The following is a 21252-nucleotide window of genomic DNA, read 5'->3' as shown; positions in this document are numbered from 1 at the left end:
AGAGAGAAAAGCAAGACCCTGGAAGAGAAGAACCCAGGAAGCCTGAACCCTGGCAGATGTTGGCAGCCATCTTGCTCCAACACATGAAAATAGACTTGGTGAGGAAAGTAACTTATCCTTATGGCCTGGTATGTGTAAGCTCCTACCCCAAATAAATACCCTTTATAAAAACCAATTTTTGGTATTTTGCATTAGCACCCCATTAGCTGACTAATACACTATGTAAACATAAAGAACAATTTTGAAAGTCTTCAAAGGAAAGTCACAGAGCTTATAGGAAAGAAAGACACATTGATGAGATTTAAAATACATTACATGCATATAGCAGCAGATTTGAAGTGATGAAGGACAGAATTTGTAAAATCAAGGCCAGAATACCTGAACTTGAAAAGAGAGAAAAAGGGAAAGAGAAAAGAATGGAAAAAATGAAAGAGGGTCCCAGGGAATTTAATGACAGTGCAAAAACACAGAACATACATATTATTGGTGTCCCAGAAGAGAACAGAAAAGGGGCAGAAAGAATATTTGAGGAAATAATGATGAAAAACTTCCCAGCCCTACATAAATGACCCTTATATCAATATCTCAGAAGGACAACACACCCCAAACAGGATAAATTTGAACAGCTCTACTCTGAGATACCTACTATTCAGAATAACAGATACCAGAGATAAAGGATTCTGTAAACAGCAAGACAAAATCAATTAGAAAAAGAACAGCAAACTAATCCCAAACCAAGCTGAAGGAAAGAAAGAATAAAGATCAGAATAGAAATAAATGAAATTGAGAACAAAAAAAATAAATAGAATCAACAAAACCAAAAGTTGGTTCTTCATGAAGATCAACAAAATCGACAAACCCTTACCTAGACTGACAAGAAAAAAAGAGAGAAGATGCAAATAAATAAAATCAGAAATGAGAGTAGGGACATTATCACTGACCCTGCAGAAATAAAAGAGTTCACAATAAGACACTCTGAACAACTGTACACCAACAAACTAGACAACGCAGACAAAATGGACAAATTCCTAGGAACACATGAACAAATTTCACTAACCCTAGAAGCAACAGATGATTGCTTCAACAAACTAATCACAAGTAAAGAGATTGAAACAGTTATCAAAGCCCTCCCAAAGATGAAAAGCCCAGGCCAGATGGCTTCGCAGTGAACATTACCAATCATTCAAAGACAATCTAATACCAATTTTGCACAATCTCTTCCAAAAAAGTAAACAGGAGGGCACCAAATTCATTCTATAGAGCCCACATCACCCTGGCACCAAAACCAGATAAAGATAATACGAAAAAAGAAAATTACAAACCAATTTCTCTAATGAATATAGATACAAAAATCCTCAACACAGTACTTGCAATCCAAATCCAAAAGCACATTAAAAGAACTATACTCCATGATAAAATGAGTTTTATCGCAGGTATGCCAGGGTGGTTCAACACATGAAAATCCATGAGTGTAATAAACCACAAAAATAAGTTGAGAACAAAATTTACATGATCCTCTTGATTGACACAGAAAAGGCATTCCACAAAATACAGCATCCTTTTTTCTCTCATGCAGTTTTTCTTTTAAGCATCCTTTCTTGATAAAAAACACTCCAAAAGATAGGAATAGAAGGAAGCTTTCTCAACATGGTAAAGTGCATATATGAAAAGCCCACAGCTAGCACTGTCCTCAACAGTGAAAGACTGAAAGCTTTCCCGCTGATACTGGGAACAAGACAAGGATGCCCACTGTCACCACTGTTTTCAAAATTCTGCTGAAGTTTTAGCTTCCAGGTAGAGGCTAGATAAAGAAATAAAAGGCACCCAATTAGGAAAGGAAGAAGTAAAATTATCGCTATTTGCTGATGATACAGTCCAATATCTAGAAAATTATGAAAAATCTACTACAAAACTACCAGAACTAATAGACAAGTTAAGCCAAGTGGCCGGATACAATATGCAAAAATCAGTAGTGTGACTATACACTACTTTCAACTCCTTTCAAGTCAGAACCGTCTATTCAATAAATGGTGCCAGGAGAACTAGATATCATCCATACCCAAAAGTAAAAAAGAAGACCCCTTTCTCACACCTTGTACAAAAATGAACTCAAAGTGGATTAAGGACTTAAATATAAAAGCTACAACCATAAAAATCCTAGAAGAAAATATAGGAAAAAAATGTAGGGAAAAATTGCTAAAATATGGAACCAGCTCAAGTGTCCTTCTACTGATGAATGGCTAAACAAAATGCAGTATACACATACAATGGAATACTATTCAGAGGATATTATATATACGTAACAACCTAGAGGATATTATGTTGAGTGAAATAAGCCAGACACAAAAGGGTAAATATTGTATGGTTTCACTAAAAATGAACTAAATATGATAAGAAAACTCAGAGGTAAAGCCTGAAGTATAGGTTACCTGGAAATAGAATACGGGTTGAGAATGGAAGGGAAGCTCTATGTGTATAGAATTTTTAATAAGGTTTATTGTAAAAGTGTGGAAATGAATAGAGCTGATGGTAACATATCATAATGAGTATACCTAACACTGCTGATTTATAAATGTGATTTGCTGAAAGGGACAGTCTGTGAATATATGACAAGTGAAAGGAAATTAGAGAATAATCTGTAATCAATAACAGTGATTTCAGTGGAAGATGAAGATTGTGGTTAGCAGTATAAATACAAGAATGTGCTTTTATGAAGTGTTAAGAATACAAGGGGGGAAACGGACTTGGCCCAGTGGTTAGGGTATCCGTCTACCACATGGGAGGTCCACGGTTCAAACCCCGGGCCTCCTTGACCCGTGTGGAGATGTCCCATGCGCAGTGCTGATGCGCACAAGGAGTGCCCTGCCACGCAGGGGTGTCCCCCGCATAGGGGAGCCCCACACCCAAGGAGTGCGCCCCGTAAGGAGAACCACCCAGCGCGAAAGAAAGTGCAGCCTGCCCAGGAATGGCGCCACACACACTTCCCCTGCCACTGACGACAACAGAAGCGGACAAAGAAACAAGACGCAGCAAATAGACGCAGAGAACAGACAACGGGGGGGGGGGGGGGGGGTTAAATAAATAAAAAAAATCTTAAAAAAAAAAAAAGAATACATAGGAAAGTTACAACTAATGTCACTTATAGACAATAGTTAACAGTAATATTGTAATATTTTTGCAGCAATGGCAAAAAAGATTACATCAATTCTAAGATTACTATAGGGGTATATAAGGAAGTATGGAATTTTTCCTTTTGAAGTAATAAAAATGTTCTAAAATTGACTGAGGTGATGACAGCACAATTCTGTGATGAAAATGAGAGCCACTGAGTATACACTTTGAATGGATTGTACAAAACATGGGGCTGCAAAACACAGGGAATCCAGTGGTGGAAGACAGATTGTGGTTAACAGGACAAATATGAGAAAGTTCTCTCATGAACTAAAACAAATGTATAATACTAATATAGAGTGTTAATCATCAGGTGGGCTGGGGGAAAATACACCAAATGTAATATATGAGCTATAGGTAGTTGTAATATGCTCTTGCATAGTTTGTAACAAATGTTTCAACAAATTGGCGGTGATGTGATGTGATGTATGGGAGCTCTGTATGATGATAATCATGTTTGTTTTGTAAGTTAACAATTTTTACTATATACTTCATTCTTCATGTATGTTCATGTATGAATGATATACTTCAAAAATTTTTATTTTAAAAAAAGCATTTCCAAAATGCCACAAGGACTCTTTGACTGAAGTGGCTACTAAAGCGTCATTAATATTTTTACAGTGATAAAACAGTTCAAAAATTTTTTCTCCACTGAAGTACATGCTCATTAAATGGGAGTTATTACTGAACATCAAATCTGAACATAAATACCTTAATATTCACCTTGGAGTATGTGACAGTTTGAAGTTATTTTATGAATCCCAAAAAGAAAAAGACTATGTTCTTTAATTTATTTCTGTGGGTATGAGACCTTTCCAATTGGACTATCTCAATGAGGCATGACTCAAGTTGAGTCTCTGATCTCTTGCAGGGTCTGATATAAACATAGACACAGAGATTGACAGACGCAGATAGAGGGAGCTGCCATATTTGCAATGTGAGAGAAAGGACCCAGTTCTGCTTACAGCTGAGCTGCAAGGAGAAAAGCCCCCGAGAGGCTCAAAAAGCGGAGGCCCAGGCAGAACCATATGCCTGATAACGTGCAGCTGAGAAAGTGGAGCAGCAGTGACCAATGAGGAGCCCTGAAAAGAGACAAGCCCTATGCCTGGATGCCCACAGCTGAGCTCTGGGAGACGACAGTAGATTCTGGAGGGGAAGGCAGGGGCTCAGCAGAGATCAGTGGTCCTCTTGCTTTGCCACATGGCAGGAGTTTGGTGAGAAAGCACCTCTGATGGTGCCTGGATTTGGACATTTCATGGCCTTGGAACAGTAAGTTTACCCTAGATAATTTCCCATTTTTATACCCATTTCTCATAATTTGCATTGCAGCCCTTTGGCAAACTAAAACAAAGCATGAATATTTAAAAAGAAAGAAAGAAGGTGAAAGAGAAGAAGAAGAAAAAAAATACATTACATTGAAATAACCAAAATATACTCTTTGGCCTGCTGATTGCCATGAATTTAGGAAAAGAATATGATGAGTGGAAGCTTCAAGGGTGCTTGATTTTGTGAACAAGCATCACAGCATTCGGTTCAGGACTTTTACACTTTTCTACTGTGACCAGGATAACAGAATAGCCCTTTTTTCATGGATAAAACAAAGTAAGAAAAAGATAACAGACTTAGAGAAGGAAAAGCTCATTAAAATATATTGAAAACTTCAAATATAAAGGGGGAAAGGACTGAATTTTTGTAATCTTCACATAAAGTGAAAGAGAGAGCAGAGGGCAAAGCAAAATGCACACAGAGGAACAAGGATGTATGCCTTTAAAGACACATGGGGCACTTAAGTATAAAAAACTAAGAAAGTAATTTCAACATCAAAATAAATAAGGAATAGAAATAGATCATAATGCACTGGGGAAAATGGGACTCCATGAGCCAATGCTGATAACAGGCTGATAAATAAACACATGAAGGAGAAGGGAGTGCTCTTTCTTACAATGCACCATATATGATAATGTGGAGGGGTTAGAAAGTCACCATTTTGCAACCATCATAATAAAATTGGATCTGATAAAAATCATCAGTATTTTTTTCAATCTAGGGGTAAAGTTTGATAAGGAACAAGATATTTGCATGACCTTAAAGAGTGTTCAAAGTAGTCTGCCTCTACTCTCTCCGATCTCAACAGAGAAAAAAAAATTTAAGTCCTTTAGTGCTTTCTCTGACAGCAACTTTAATGAAAATTTGTCAATAATCAGATAGAGAGCAGTTGTTAGAAATAGTAACCACCTGTATACTTTACTTAAGTCACATTTATTTCAATGCACGCAGTCCATATTTCTCTCTATTTTCCCTTCATTTAACAGTTTCTTGTAAATGCCTAAAGAAATAGATTACTGATGTTGGCATGACAAATCTCAGCCAAGAAGAACTTAATTTGAAACTGTTATTTATGATGTATTTTAATACACTATTTAACATATAATACTGACAAAATATCATAACTCAGTGTGCTTCTAAATATTGTGTAGGAGAACTAATGGTGCAAAGTATGTGCTACAAAAAGGCAAAGATCCTATATATAAACAGTTCATATAAATAAACTCATGTATGATTATTTTTTAATAAGAACAAAATAATTTCTAGAGAATATCTTATATAATCTGAAACTTTAGTTTGAAAAGGTCATTCCACCACTTTATACAGGTTCTTAGTAACACATCAAACGTGTCAAGTTGCATTATTGATTAGCTGATTTTTTTCAAAGTTAATGCCAATTCTTATTTCAACTGTTTCAATTTCAGCATTCCAAATTAACACAGGGTTGTTTTTTTCCCATTCACCAAAAGGTTAACTCTTACTTCTATCTAACTAGACCCAATGATAAAACTAAGTAGCTAGATTTAATTCAGGGAGCTACAGCTTAAAAGGATCAGAGAGTACTTGGATATGCTTCCAGAGATACATAAAATGCCCAGTGTCAGAAAAGAATACACTCTAAGCTCTATATATACCTGAATCAACTGGTGAAAAAAGACAGAACTATGATTTTCAGGCAGACTAAAAGTTAAAAATGGAAGCTGACCAAATACTCCTCATTTTCATAGAACAAAATGGTCTTCAAATGCAAAAGAATTGGAATTATTATTTTTTCTTGTTTTTCTGTTAACACATTAAAACAAAGGCCCTAACTAGGGAAAGTTTCAGATGACCTTCATGTGGGTCAAGGAGAGAGAGGTTTATTAATCCAAGATTATCTACTAACCACCAGTTCAGTCCAAAACAAATTCATGAGTATTTTACATGTAACTGCAAAGGAGGTTTGGCAGTGGATGTGATCAAGACATTTGCAGAATCTGAGACAGACGTTTATTAATTGAAGGTGAGGGGGATCTCAACTCATGGTCTCAACCACCAGTACAAGAGATAAGCTTAGGTGGTACCCAGGATTTCCAGAACAAGTACATGGCGTTGGTCTACCTCAATCTTATAGTACCAATTGCCATGAATTACGCATCAGTGCTCTTTGAGATTTTAATAGTAGTCATAGTTTACCAGGGCTGTTGTAACAAACAGCACAAACTGGTAGGCTTACACAACAGGAATTTATCATCTCATAGTTTTGGAGGTTAGAAGCGCAAACTCAAGGTATTAGCAGGCGATGCTTTCTCTGAAGTCAGCAACATTCTGGTGGTGGCTTGCTGGCCGTCATTCCCTGTCTCTGTCACATGACAATGTATCTCCTTAGGTTTCCTCCTATGGCTTCTACTTCCATGTCCAAATTTCCTTTACTTATAAGAACTCCAGACACATTGAAATAAGGCCCACCCTGATTCTATTTGGCATCACCGTAATAGGATCTTCAAGGGTCCCAATTACAAATTAGTTCATACCCACAGGACCAGGGGTTAGGACTTGAATATGTCTTTTAGAATATATGATTCTCTCCCTATCAGATACCAAAAATTCCTCCAGCTCTCCTTATCCTTCTGATCATCATTAAGTGTTTCCTGCTTCCCCCAGGGCCTTTCTTCTAACCAAAACCTGAGTGGTGAGGCTTATAAGAGTTGCTATACTGCAAAGCATTTAAGGCCTGGGTTGGTTTCCTATTGCTGTTATAACAAATCACCACAAAATTCATGGCTCAGAACAACACAAATGTATTAGCTCACAGTTCTGGAGGTCAGAAGTCCAAAATCCATTTCACTGGGCTAAAATTAAGGTGTCAGCAGGGAGGCATTCCTTCTGGAGGCATTGTGGGAGAATCTGTTCCTTGTCTTTTTAAGATTTTAGAGGCTGTCCACATTCCTTGGCTTATGGCTGTATAACTCCGACTTCTGCTTCCATCATCACATTTCCTTCTCTCACTCTAAACCCCCTACTTCCCTCTTATAAAGACCCTGGTTGTTATACTGGGCCCAACCAAATAATCCAGAATAATCATCCCATCTGAAAATTCTCAACTTAATCGCAGGTACAAAGTCCCCTTTGCCACGTAAGGTAACATATTCACAGGTTTCAGGGATAAGGACATACTCATCTTTAGGGGGGTCATTACTCAGCCAACCATAAACTCCCTTTCTAGTTCTAAAATTCCACAAACTAGAATATTCCAGAGAGCTGTATTTTAGTTGACTAACACAGTATATACATTGTGATTTATTTTTAGATTGCAATTTTTTAATCACTCCCCCATTCCAATATTTCTGCTCAATTTTGTTTTTTAATACTGCCTTTATCTATTTTTAATCTATCTATCATTTTATGCTTTAACTGAGGTATCTTGGACTAAATGAGAAATCACAGATCCCTAAATGCCTTAGTTATTATTGTAAATAACTTGATTAATTACAGACAACATAAAAACAATATTTTTGTTGAGTTAGTTGTGAGGGGTAAATAATCACCATGCTAACCAACATGTTATGCCAAATATCCCAAAGGACAGATCACTGGATGTCTGTTTGCATAATAATGTATTAAACTAATCTTTAAGACTCTAAAGTTAGAGAAAAACACATGTAAGATTTTAAGACAATGCCTATATTTTGAGAGAAAATAACAGAATACACTCAAATTGTGGAGAGATATATGTGCACACTGATGAGTCAGTGAGTCCAAAATAATTCTGGCCTGTTGTAACCGGCTGATCTCCAAAGTATGTATTAAAATTAATTATACCAGACATTGATTGGCCATGACCAGCAAATTCCAGGAACTAACAAAGCTCATCAACGTTCCATCATCACATGAAGAACATCCAGGATATTCCCTTTGAACCACAAAAATTATCTTTATTATGCACATGCTTAACAAAACAGAGTCAATTGTCCCTGACTATTATAAGATTCTACATAAGGAAAATAACTGCTAAAATCAGATTGTGGTTGTCATACTACAAAGAGGACATTCACCAATTGCAGAGCCTTTAGAAGAGGGTAGGAGCTTGACACCACTTTGTAGAGGAAAAGTAGAAAGAAAGAAATGACATGAAGGGAAAGAGATTGCCTGAGGGGAAATGAAACCTTTAAATATTTAAAAGGCTGGCATGTGGATGATGGGGCGTGGGGGTGGAATGAGATCATGGAAAAATGTTCCATCCTCCCAGGACTCTTTGTTTATGCATCTCCTCCTCACCATATTTCATGGTAAAAACTGATTAGCATGACTGTACTCTCCAAACTGGGAACTCCTAGAGTTCAGGAACCATGTCTTATTTACCAGTTCCCACAGTCCCTAGCCCTGGATTACAGGGACTCAGTTGAAGGCAGGAGAGGGAGGAAAGTAGTTTTAAACAACATAGGGTGCCCAGTAAGGTACACTGACTCAAAAAACTTTCTGTCCCTCTTTCTAGAGAAAGAATTTAGTGAAGTAGTATAGAGTAGCAGTAAAGAGCTCTAAAGTGATACTACCTGGCTCAAAACAGACGATTTACATCTGTGTGCCTCTGTTTCCTCATGTGTACAATGAGGTTAATAGTATAATCTCTTCAGGGGTTACTGTGAGATAAAAGTAAGATATTTCATGTAAAAGGCTTTTTTCATATAAAGTACTTTACACCAGCCCTTGGCACAAGTAAGTCCTCAATAACATTAATTTCAAATATACTTTTGTAAAATAAATGCTCAGTTGCAGTTTTCAAATAAATGCACATTTTTAAATGATCATCTATATACAAAGAGCACACACTTTCACATCAAAGCAAATGGTGGTTTAAAGTCATTGTTCTCTGGATTGATTTTCTAATTTTTACCTTGAAATCCCAGTACCATCCAGAAATTCTTTGTACTCACAACTACATCAAAAGACTAGGTAAGTTACATAGTCAATGTAGACTGAGGCCAATAATTAGGAACTTGACTCACTGGGATCTAATATTCACATACACATTTATTTCAATAGAATCAAATTTCAAAAGGCAATGAACACTTTTAACTCTTCAGCAGATACTATTAGGCAAAAAGTATTGTTTACTCCATTGAAAGATACTGCAGATGTCTTCATCCAGTCAGGATAATCTCTGCAATAGCTTGAATTTTCCTCTCTCATAAATGGAAATGACCAACTCTTTCATGGATCATTATGGAAATAAAAAGCTAAGGCCATTGAGGAGCAGAAATAGCTCAAGTGGTTGAGTGCCTGCTTCTAACATGGGAGGTCCCGGGTTCAGTTCCCGATGCCTCCTAAAAACAAACAAAAAAACAAGCAACAAGCAAACAAATGAAAAAAACAACTAAAGGGAGCCAATGTGGCTCAGTGGTTGAGTGCCGGCTTCCCATACTTGAGGTCCTGTGTTCAATCTCTGGCCCCAGCACCTCAAAAAAAAAAAAAGAAAAAAAAAATCTAGGGCCATGCATACCGGTTAAAAATAGACCCAAGTTCAGTTCGAGAAAAGTGGCATAATCTACTCAGATGAAACAATCTGATTTTGAAATTGACCAGAAAATAATAAAAATAAATAAGAGCATATACAAGAACCATTCATGAATGCCAAGTGAAGTGGATAAAATCTGAGAAAGGAGAAACTCAACAAAGCCTTTTTTTAAAATATATGATGATATAACACACTCTTACAGTTTGTCACAACTTTAAATTTCTCTAGCAGATTATTTCCCCAATCTGCAGCCTCCTCCTACTATAAATTGTGAAAAGGAAATTAAATTTTTTAAAAGAAGCCCTTTACAACCTCCTCCTTTTACTGTATTTTGAATTTTAAAATCAAACTGAACACAAGATAATGCACACTGATAGTGTTTTGGAGTTCTGCCTTCCTTATACAATCATCCCACAATCAGAATATGTTATTCTAAGCCCTCGGGAGGTTGATAAATTAACCAGGAAAAAGACATAACACAGAGAAAATTAAAACAGAGCTAACTTATTAAAAGCCCATTTATTCTTCCTGTTTTGAACCACAAATATTTATAAATCATAAGACCCTGAAGGGTTAAAACGGACCTTAAAGATCCTCCAGGACAACCTGCTTCCTAAAGCAGGAATCTTTTTTAGAATTATATCAAATATGTGTGTACAGTAGTCTATCACAAAACAAGCTAGGGATGCCGCTGTGAATGTTATAGTCTGTGGTATATCCCTTCAGGACTTTTTGATTTCCATATATGCATATGGAAATGCTCCATGTGAGGAGAGTCCATGGAGATAATAAAAGCATTTGTTACTATATTCAATATTTTTTATTTAATTGCGCATTTACTTGTGAAGAAAATATGACAGGATAACTGAAAAGGCAGGTTTCTTTGGCTTATCACATACTGAGTAGAAGTTCTGACTGACAGTTTTGGTCACTCATTAGAAGCACAGTGACACTTTTTTTAAGTAATAATGTTAATAAATGCAGTTTTTAAAATATGAGGTCAGCAGGGTTAACGTTATACAAATTATCTTTGGTGGTGAAAAGGCTGAGGATTAGGGAAGCAGACTTGGCCCAGTGGTTAGGGCGTCCGTCTACCACATGGGAAGTCTGCGGTTCACACCCTGGGCCTCCTTGACCCGTGTGGAGCTGGCCACGCGCAGTGCTGATGCGCGCAAGGAGTGCCCTGCCACGCAGGAGTGTCCCTGCATAGGGGAGCCCCACACGCAAGGAGTGCACCCTGTAAGGAGAGCCATCCAGTGCGAAAGAAAGTGCAGCCTGCCCAGGATGGTGCTGCACACATGGAGAGCTGACACAACAAGATGATGCAGCAAAAAGAAACACAGATTCCTGTGCCGCTGACAACAGAAGCGGACAAAAGAAGAACACACAGCAAAGAGACACAGAGAACAGACAAGGGGGGGAGGTGGGGAAGAGGAGAGAAATAAATAAAATAATTTTTTAAAATCTAAAAAAAATAAAAAAGGCTGAGGATCAACTAGATGGGTCTAGCCTACCCATCTGAAGAGAAACATGGCAACACAGTTGAGGAAAAAAATCTTGATAAGGCAGCTGCTGTCTACAGACTCATTGAGAAAGGTTAGGCAATTAACCTCTCCCGCTAGGCTTTTTAGGAAAAAAGATAGATACCAAGTTTCTAAAACTGTGAAAGTCCTCCAAAGAAGCATTGGTTCAGACAAATTTATACAATTCCAAATGGAGGGGGGAAAAAGTTCATTTACTTTCTTAAAACTTTCCAACAGCCAGAATAGAGAATATGATGTGCCTATGTACCTTTTTTTCTAAGGCAAATAAAGGCTGAACTGCCACTCTGATTCTGAAACCTGATGTCTATCCTTGGACTTCCCTTCTTCAGAAAAAGAAATTACGAAAGCTGAAGAGTCTACCAAAATGTCTCGGGGCAAAATTTTTCTAATACACAATAATAGAACCTGTTCTATGAATGTGAATGAGGAAACATTTGACAGAAAACTACCATCACGTTTTCCATCTGAGTGCATGGCCTATACACTGGGTCAACCCAAAGAGAGGAAAAGTCATCTAAAGAAGATCAGGTCAGACGATCTAGAGCAAACATGAATGAAATCCTCTATGGAACCACATCATAGCACTAACTTTTCCACCAAGGAGATTAATTATAGACTGGGTCCAAATCCAGTTACCTTTAGAAAAGAAACTATTGCTCTGTTTTTACTTCAAAATAGCCAACAAAACTATGAAGAATGATATCAGAGAAAACACTAAAATTCTATCTGCAACTGTGATGGTTAGGCTAATGCATCAATGTGGCCAGGTAATTATGCCCAGTTGTTTGATCAAGCAAGCACTGGGCTAAATGTAATACAAGAACATTTATGGCTTTAGTCACCACTGAGTTTACTGCATAGAGGGCTGATTACATCTACAATCTACCTGGGAGATTGACATCAGCAATGGGTGATGGGGAAGTGATTTCAGCTTTCAGAGAGAATTTCCCAGCCTGTCTTTGGACAGCCAATGTCTCCCTGAAACTCATCAAGGACCTTCATTGGACTTTCATCAGAGCCCCTGATTTGTAGCCTACTGCAGAACCTGGACTTGTGCACCCCCATGGTCACATGAGAAACTCATAAAATCTCATACTATTTACAGATATCTCCTGTTGATGCTATTTCCCTAGAGAACCCTAACTAATATAGCCACTAATGTTTTTATATTTGGCATATTGCAGAGATTTAGTAAAAATTAAAAATAATTTCATCTTTCAATTCAAATAACTTCAGTGATGGTGCTGAATGGCTCTTAAAATGCAATGGTAGTGGGTGCCATAAAATGAAAATTACTTTAAGCAAGATACTAAAGAATTTGAACATGAGAAGAGGGTTTTTATTCATTAAACTGCCATGTTTATATGAACCTCATTGAAGAAACTCAGATCAAAGAATTTACTATAACCAATACTAGAACTAGAAACCCAAAACCCTGATGATCACAGGCACCTGTCTGATCAATATCATGCTTCCTCAGACCATTGGAATGCCTGACAAGAATTTCCAAATCCTAGAATGGCATGGCCAGAAGAGGCTTTACAAAGAACCTAATGCACAGGCTTTTATTGTTGCCCTCTGTTCTTTCCACCACAATATGCTGCCTAAAGTGGAGGGTATAAAGCCAAAGGTATTCTGGCCCACAGTGAGAATCCAGGATGAGGGTAGCTGCTGTCCAGGAGCATAACAGACGCCTTCCATCTGGGGAATTACTGGCAATTCTATACAATAGGTTGCATGTAGAGGTAAAATAAATGCACATACTTTCTTTGTGTTTCCTCTCTTCCACTACAAGTTTCACTCATTTGACCAACCACACAAATAATCCCCATCACCCTCTTGCCACCATGTTTTTCTAGAAGGCAGACTCAGTACAAAGGACAAAGAAACAAACCATATTCTTTCAGAAAACCAGAAATACTGGTTAATACCTTACCAAATTGTACCAGTTGCACTTCTGAAATTCTGCTACAATAACCAATGTGATAGCTCTTCTTCACCTAGCATCTTAATTGGAGACTCAACTGGGTTTTAAGTGTCTCTAATTCAGATGATTTTGAAGTAGATTATAACCCCCCAGTGAATTTGTAAGCTCACAGGGTCAGAAATGTTTTCTTTGTTATATTCTCTGATGTATCCCCAGGATCTAGAACAGTGCCTGGTACAAAGTAGGCATTATGTAAATATTCATTCAATGACTGAATGGGCATGTCTAAAAAGCAAATATTACAACACTGACATGACAGCGAAATACAGTGTCTATTTCTTTACTAAAATACTACGCTAGATCTTTATTCTGGCCTAATTTCTATCCTCTTCAGAAGCATGGGTCTTTATTTCTTTGCAAATTTGCATGCCTTGGATCTTTCTTACACAAGAAAATAACAAACCCAAGAAGGATGAACTCTTTGTTTATTGGAATCACATTTAATCCAGGAAAAATGGGAAAATCTGAGTTAGATAAACAAAATATTTCATTTTAAAGCATATCAAAAGAGTTAATTTCTCAGCAAAAATAACATAAGTTAAACTTATAGCCACATTGCACAAGACTTTATAATAGTGTTAAATTATAAATCTTATAGGCAACTAGATGAGCTTAGACAAAGGATGAAATATATAAATCTGTAAAAAAAAATTCATGTTATGGGAAGTATGAAATTTTTTAATTGTCCCCTGGCAATTAACTACTCCTTTGCATTCGTACACTTCCCTTTATTCTACTTGTCATATCATACCATCACATTAAATGGGATTCATTCATTCAGTCGGTCAGTGTGACAGTTTGATATTATTAATGAATTCCAAAAAGAGACACATTGTTTGTAAAATGGTATGTTCCTCTGGGCGTGACACCCTTTGACTGTATTAGATTCAGCTGAGATGTTTTTGATTAAATTATGTTAAGATTTGGGCTTTGATTGGACCACCTCAATAGAGTGTAACAGCCCCTGCCCCCTTTATGGGCTACATAAATGGACACTCAATCAAGGAGACACACAGAGGAAGAGAGACAGCTCCACAGACACAGCAGAGACCCTGGGAAAAGAGATGAGCTATTTGCCTGACAGTTTACAGCTGGCCTTCTGAAGAGACCGGAGCAGCTGAACCCAGAAAGAAACAAGCCCCAGGAAGAGAGATGAGCCCTATGCCAGCCTATAGGTGAGACTGGAAGAAGCTGGACCCACGGAGCCTTAAGAGGGAAAAGGAAAGCTGAACCCGTGCAGAGTTGCCCGTCATCTTGCTTCAACATGTGGCCACAGAGTTTGGTAAGGAAGCAAACTTGAGTTGAACTCTTTAGGGCCCTTTATAAAAGGCAACAGATTTTTGGAATTTGTATCAGCACTCCTTTGACTAATACAGTCATTCATTCATTTATAGATTTCTCTCCTTAATAACTATAAACTCTTGAGACTGGAACTGGGCTTATGCATCCTTGTAGTTTCAGTACCTAGTAATAAATTTCTATTAATAAACTACTAATAGAAAGTTACAGTTGAACATTAATGTGAAGGCAACACATAAAATCAATCAAAATTAAAAGATGGTTTTGATAAATTCTGTGATAATCCAAGTAGTAACACTTTATAGGAAGAAAATCAAGCAATGACTAATTGTAAAAAAGAAAAAAAATTTACATTCCTTCCTAAGAATTACTCACTGGGAGCACTTTTTCTGCTTTACAATGAAAAGCCCATAACATAATCAATCTAAAAACAGAGACGTAAAGAAAAACAATGTCTCTGCTCTTATATCAGTAGAATTTTGTAATGAAATGCTTTCATTATAAATTAGCTAAGTTGCACAGGCATTCTGGGCAACTGGGAAGCAAGGTTATTTTGGCCAATGAAGAAAATCTAAGTTGGGAATTTTCATGACGTACTAAAAGGAGCTCTTGTCGTGAAACATCATGTGCTTCATTACATAATCTCGGTTCTTTGCGAGCATGTTATGACTATGACCAAAGTAAAGGAAAACAGGAGTGTCTCCAAATCAATCATGGGCCATGAAGCTAGACAGACTGTATGACAGATGCAATTTTTCTTGGCACCACATGGGCATAACTAATTGATGACAATCGTATGTCCACACTGGCACATTTCCAAGGGGGATATGTACAAATATGTCACCACATCTGGATGCTAGGCATCCTGGGATTCTGAGGCACAAAGACCTACTAAAACCAGAGAGCCAGCAGCTGTACTCAATGAACACCGTGGGCGCTCCATAGAGTGATGAAAGCTCTAAATTACCACAAACTGTAAATACAGATTTATTTCATTAACATACGAGGTAGCTGCTGCAGCCATCTCTTGTTCAAACAGACATTTGCGTCTTTAAAAAAATGCTAGTATCTATGTATATATGTCTTCCTAACTTCATAAAGAAAATCTGCATTTCTCCCATGAAAAGATGATGACACACATAAAACAAAATCAACAAAGTTTCTGATTCCCTTTAAGTAAAAGCAAAATTCCCCCACAGAAGCTAGAAAGAAAAAAAGGAGCAAAATTGATAATCTACTGTCATCATGTTAGCAAGAACAGTCCTCTTTTATTTAATGCAATGTGAGATTTACATAACTGTTACAAAGCCCATGCCGAAAATTCAACATACTCCAATAAAGAATATATTTAATGTGCTATTTCTCCTTTAATATGAAATAAACAGAAATAATAAAAATGCCTAACTTTTCCTGACTCACAAATAAAGAAAACAGGCTTAAAAATAATTGTATTCTGATCCTACTTAGTAAAATATTTGAACAAACTAAGTCAGCAATTATACAAAATGATGAAAAGCTCTCATGAGAAACCTAATATTCTATTCCTAAAATCACCTCAGTAAAAAAACAAGTTATAACTGAGAAACTATTCACATATGTGTAATTAAATATCCCCTATAAATCTTAAGTCAAATAATTACTTTCTTCAGGCAGTGTGACAGAAATCATCCCACCACAGCAGTTTATATTATGTCCTTATGAATAAAATTCAAATTTTAGTCAGGTCAGAAGCTAAAGATTCATTTGTCCTAAACATTTTCTTCTCAGATCAATTTTTCTTCATTCCTGGTATCCCTTTCCTCTCATGTTCTACCTCCCTTCAATGTTCTCAAAAGTTCTATAATGCTCTCCAATTTTATATACACCCATCTAACACTGGACCTTCTGCCTTCACCTAGTCTGATCAATAGACTATAAGAGAGGAAGGTCAAAATTAATCATTCCCTTCCCTAAGGATAACTAAAACACAAAATCCACCTTTCTCTATTTTATTATGTTTGACACTCATCTCCTAAACATTTATATGGTGATAGAAGGCGATACTAATGCATTGGAATTTTTCACATCTTGATTGAATAAAGAAATACAATTCTTCTCAGGAAAATCAAAAAAGTTTCTTTAACAAATCCTTTACTATAGGTCTGTGAATGCTCTAAGTAGCATTCTAAAAGGGAAGCACAGATTAATACCCGATAGGAAAACAGGAGTAAGTAACTAAAAAGGAGAATTCTTATGTGAAAATTTAAATAATAAATTCAATGAACTTTTTGCATCTTCTATTTTTAATTCACCTAAGATTATCACTAATTATGGAAACCATCTACATCACAGAAATAGCGGTCCTACCACAAAATAATCTTTTTTCTATATGTATCTGGAAAATACAGACTGACTATAGATTGCAGGAAGGGAAGGAAAAAGAGAAGGAGTGAGGAAACAAGGGAAAAATGGGAAGGAAGAATGGAAGGAATGGAGGGAGGAAGGGAGAGAATAAGTTAGTTCTGTTGTATATTCATATTGCTGACACTAAAACTTTTTTAGATAATCCCCTGGTTTATTATCTAAGTCATTTTCACCACTATTAAAAGCTGGGGCATATTTAAGCGGAAGATTAGGATTCTGCATCCAGTTCTGGCATAGATAATTGGAATAGTTCTGGGCAAACTTATTTTCCTATCATCTATCACCCAGCCACCAGTGTAAGCATAACATTTAAAAGGAACTTTTATTAACAGACATTTAATGCAGTTTTGTTCATAGACGTTAACATCTTGGTGAGACAAACTAATTCTACTTAAAGACAGATAGAGCTCTCATGTCTCTCTAATATGTGGTACTGGGCCAATGGAACTGCTAGTGAACCACCTTCCCCACAAAATAAGCAACATATATATCAATGATAACTCCAGAGAACCTCTTCAATGATTACTAAGTAAAAGCAGAGTTCTGGAATGGGAAGCCAAAAGTGAGCAGGACAGATGCAAAGTACCCCAATGGTCACCGAGATTATCCGCCAATAGCCCCATCTTTATGTTCCCTCAACTCTTTATTGAAGGTCATAGGGAATGATTTAGGAATGCACAGTCCTCAGAATCGCTGTCCTGCTTAATGTCTTGCCTACCAAGAGCAGAGTCCAGACCCAGATGACAAGGGACAGAAACAGCTGCTGCTCTAATTCATATTTCAAAATGTGTATGGCTTTACTGAAGCAGTCAGAATGGACATCATCCCAAATCCCTCAAAACTGAGGAATGAACAAAAACAAGGGGAATGTTATGAGAGACCAAAGCAGACTTATTATTATTATAGTTATTATGTTGTGTTAACAAACTTGTAACATTGACACAAAAAATTTTTTTTTAATGTGTATGGCTTTATAACACAAAAACTTTCAGCTGTCTTTTCCATTCTCAGAGTATATGAGCTAAATCAGTAAAAATAGGAACGATACCACAGGTCTGAAGCCGTCTCACTCTTAAAAGACCTCTTGTTTGAGATCTTGGTTTTTTCTTCAGTGTAAACAGCAGAAACCAAGAAGACACGATCTGATGTCATTCAAATGCTTTGCTTGACTTCTTCCCCAAATCAAACCACAGAGAAACGAGACTTCTGTTTCATTGCCTCTTTAATAAATATCTTGGAATTTGGTATATAAAATTTCCTCTAAAATAAGTTATATTTAGGATTGATGCTATCAAAGTGAAAATTAGGTAGCAAGGTTAAGACTAGAGTTTTCTAAAACAACTTAGTTTTTTTACCTAGAAATATGCAAAGGTGTACTTAAAAAATAGTGATCTAAAAATGTGTTATGTATTTTCCTTTCATTCACACATACACCTTTGCACACACTCCAAGCCTCTCTCTGCAAGTACTTACCGGACTTTTTTGCCTTGTTCGGTGAGCATCTTAACCAAATCAGCAATGGGGTACTGAGCTTTGGCTGCACAGAGACCGTAACCTAGAAGAAACATTAAAAACACCGAAGAAAATATTTTTTATTTTGAAATTTTATGAACTACAGCTTCTCAATCAAAACATGTTTATGCCAACATAGGCAATCAATTGACAGGACTAGAAAACAAACTTGCAGCCTGGACTTTAACAAATATTGGCCCAAATTGCAAATTCAAAATCCAACAATCCCTCCTCAGTCTTTCGTAGTGTCTCAGCCTGCACACTCACTCCCCAACACACACACACAATCCCTCACACTCACAAGATGTTTTAAACTACCTTCTTGCTTTCTTTGATGACACTGTTAGCCCCTGTTCCCCTCCTGTGTTACTCTTGTTCCTCCATTTCCTGGAAGAGCTTTAACTTTGCCGCCACCCCTGCTCTCCTTGGAAAAGCTCAGTGAACCCAATGGCTTCAACAACTATCTGATGACTCCTAATCTGTTTCTATCTGTGACCTGTCATTTGAACTCCAGTACAGTGTGTCTTCTGTCTTACCTCCACCTCAAATCTAATGTTTCCAAAACACAACTTAAAAAATTTCCCCCTTCACCAAAAAATGTTCTCCTGACATTTCTGATCTTATTAGAGGTTTAACCAAAAGCTTCAGTTGTCTTCCTCATTTAATTCCTACCATCTGTCCATTATGCCTGAACAATATACAAGGTCCCCACTTTCTGGTTCCCATGTCTCTGCTCAAGCTATTCCTTCTGGCTTCCCTGACCACCACCCATCCTCAAAGGCTCAAGACAAATCCTCGCTCCCTTACAAACCTACGTAGGTTCTGCATAGTAAAAGCAGTCCTACTGCAACACACTTTGTATTATCACTCTCTCAGACGTTTTCACCAGATGGAAAACTCCTGGAGCAAACAGATCTTGTCCCTTACTTCTTTCCACCTTTACACTCCAGCACAGTGTTTCTCAACAGGTAGAATCGATGCCACTTTGGGAGGGACAATTCATTCTGCACAGTGTCCCATGCATTACAATATATTTAGTTTACCTGCTCCCACCTATTGACAATAGCAGCCCCTTCTTTATGACAACCAAAAACTCAACCCAACATGTTTCAAATGCTCCTAGAAAGTGATAGTATCCACAGTTGAGGTTTACACTTTAATATTCAAATCTGCCAACATTTGTTTTTTATATCTTAGTACATCAACTAACAAATGACACACATGTCAAATCAGTAGATAATCTTTATAAAAACTTCATTTAATAGTATGATAGTTAAAATCTTAATCTGAAACCAATGTATTATCTGCAATATCACACTGCTTTCTATGGTAAGTGGAAAAGAGCTGGATACAACCCCAAAAAAATTAGGAAATTCAGGACTGGAGAGGTTAAATGACTTGACCAAGGTCATGCAGATTGTTATAGGCAAAGGTAAGGACAAAAGAAAAGTATTATGACTCTCAGGCTAATGTTTTCTTCTAGGCAATGTTACCTCACCTTGTTGGAAACCACGTGATTCTGGATGGTTTTTTAAATATTTACTTTTGAAAAGAAAGAGAAGTTAACATTTACTGAATGCCTAATGAGTGAGCTAAACACTTTCATACAGTATAGGCTCTAAATCTTTTACACTAGGCTCAAAAATTACCAAGGAGAAAGAAGTTCCCAGAATTACAGAAAGACATGGCTAGAACCCACTACATCGATTTATGGAATCTGTGTGAGCCCCAAAATGTTAACCTACACCAAGAATTTTCAATAATTTTCACTTAATATTTTAAATTTCCATTATGTTTTCAAAAATGAACTAAGTAGTTCCTATTCTAAGAAAATAATTTTAGTAAATTAACTACAACAGCTATTATGGTTTTGTTTTTTTACCTGGAGTAATAATAATATTATTAGCTTCTCGAATCATGTCAATTGCATTGTCAAGATTGATTTCTGTATGTGTGCCAGAAATTTCCATGGGTTTTCCACCAGCTGTTGAAGTGGTGCCATAGCCTCCAAGAATCACATTAGCCAGGGAACGATTCATTGCCTAGAAAGCAAAATTATCAGCTGTGAGAGTTTAATCTACCTAATTCTTTAAGATTGGCATGAATGCAAGCATACATGATTTCAAAATCATTTAAATAGGTTTATTTGATTACTTAAAATATTTCAACCAAATAAATTTGATCTAGCTTCTGAAAAATCATTACAATAATTTAAATTTCAGAAGATGCCTGGTAAGCCACATTTTTTTTTAACTGCACACTACTATGTTTTCAATAAAAGAGTAAATTTTAAAAGAATTTAATAGAAAATTATCAAAAAATTAAGAAATTAATGAAAAATTTAGATCTACTTATTATCTGAATACTTGCTGGGCAAGTCCTGCCTCCATATTTAAATGTATCCAACAGAGTAAAAGAGTACTTGAGGAAATGACAGAAATAAGAAATTTTAAAAGATGACCCTATAGATTGCTTAGGTGAATTCTGCTATCAGTTACAAAGCTGTTAAGAGGAAA

The 21252-nt window shown here is 36.7% G+C and overlaps 1 protein-coding gene across 8 annotated transcripts in view; it reads right to left on the bottom strand.

The window, feature by feature from the left end:
• The window catches only part of NNT (nicotinamide nucleotide transhydrogenase), a 100525-nt gene that overhangs the window by 11470 nt on the left and 67803 nt on the right, over positions 1 to 21252 (bottom strand). For all 8 annotated transcript variants that reach the window (XM_058308751.2, XM_071208080.1, XM_058308747.1 and 5 more), the window contains 2 exons: positions 20619 to 20778; positions 18698 to 18779 (listed from right to left, as the gene is read on the bottom strand). In XM_058308751.2, the coding sequence (XP_058164734.1) occupies positions 18698 to 18779; positions 20619 to 20778 (242 nt within the window). The remainder of the gene's footprint in view (positions 1 to 18697; positions 18780 to 20618; positions 20779 to 21252) is intronic.

This window comes from Dasypus novemcinctus, chromosome 2, assembly GCF_030445035.2.
Source record: "Dasypus novemcinctus isolate mDasNov1 chromosome 2, mDasNov1.1.hap2, whole genome shotgun sequence".
Classification (NCBI taxonomy): Eukaryota; Metazoa; Chordata; class Mammalia; order Cingulata; family Dasypodidae; genus Dasypus; species Dasypus novemcinctus.
This window is presented reverse-complemented; position numbering and strand designations above follow the sequence as displayed.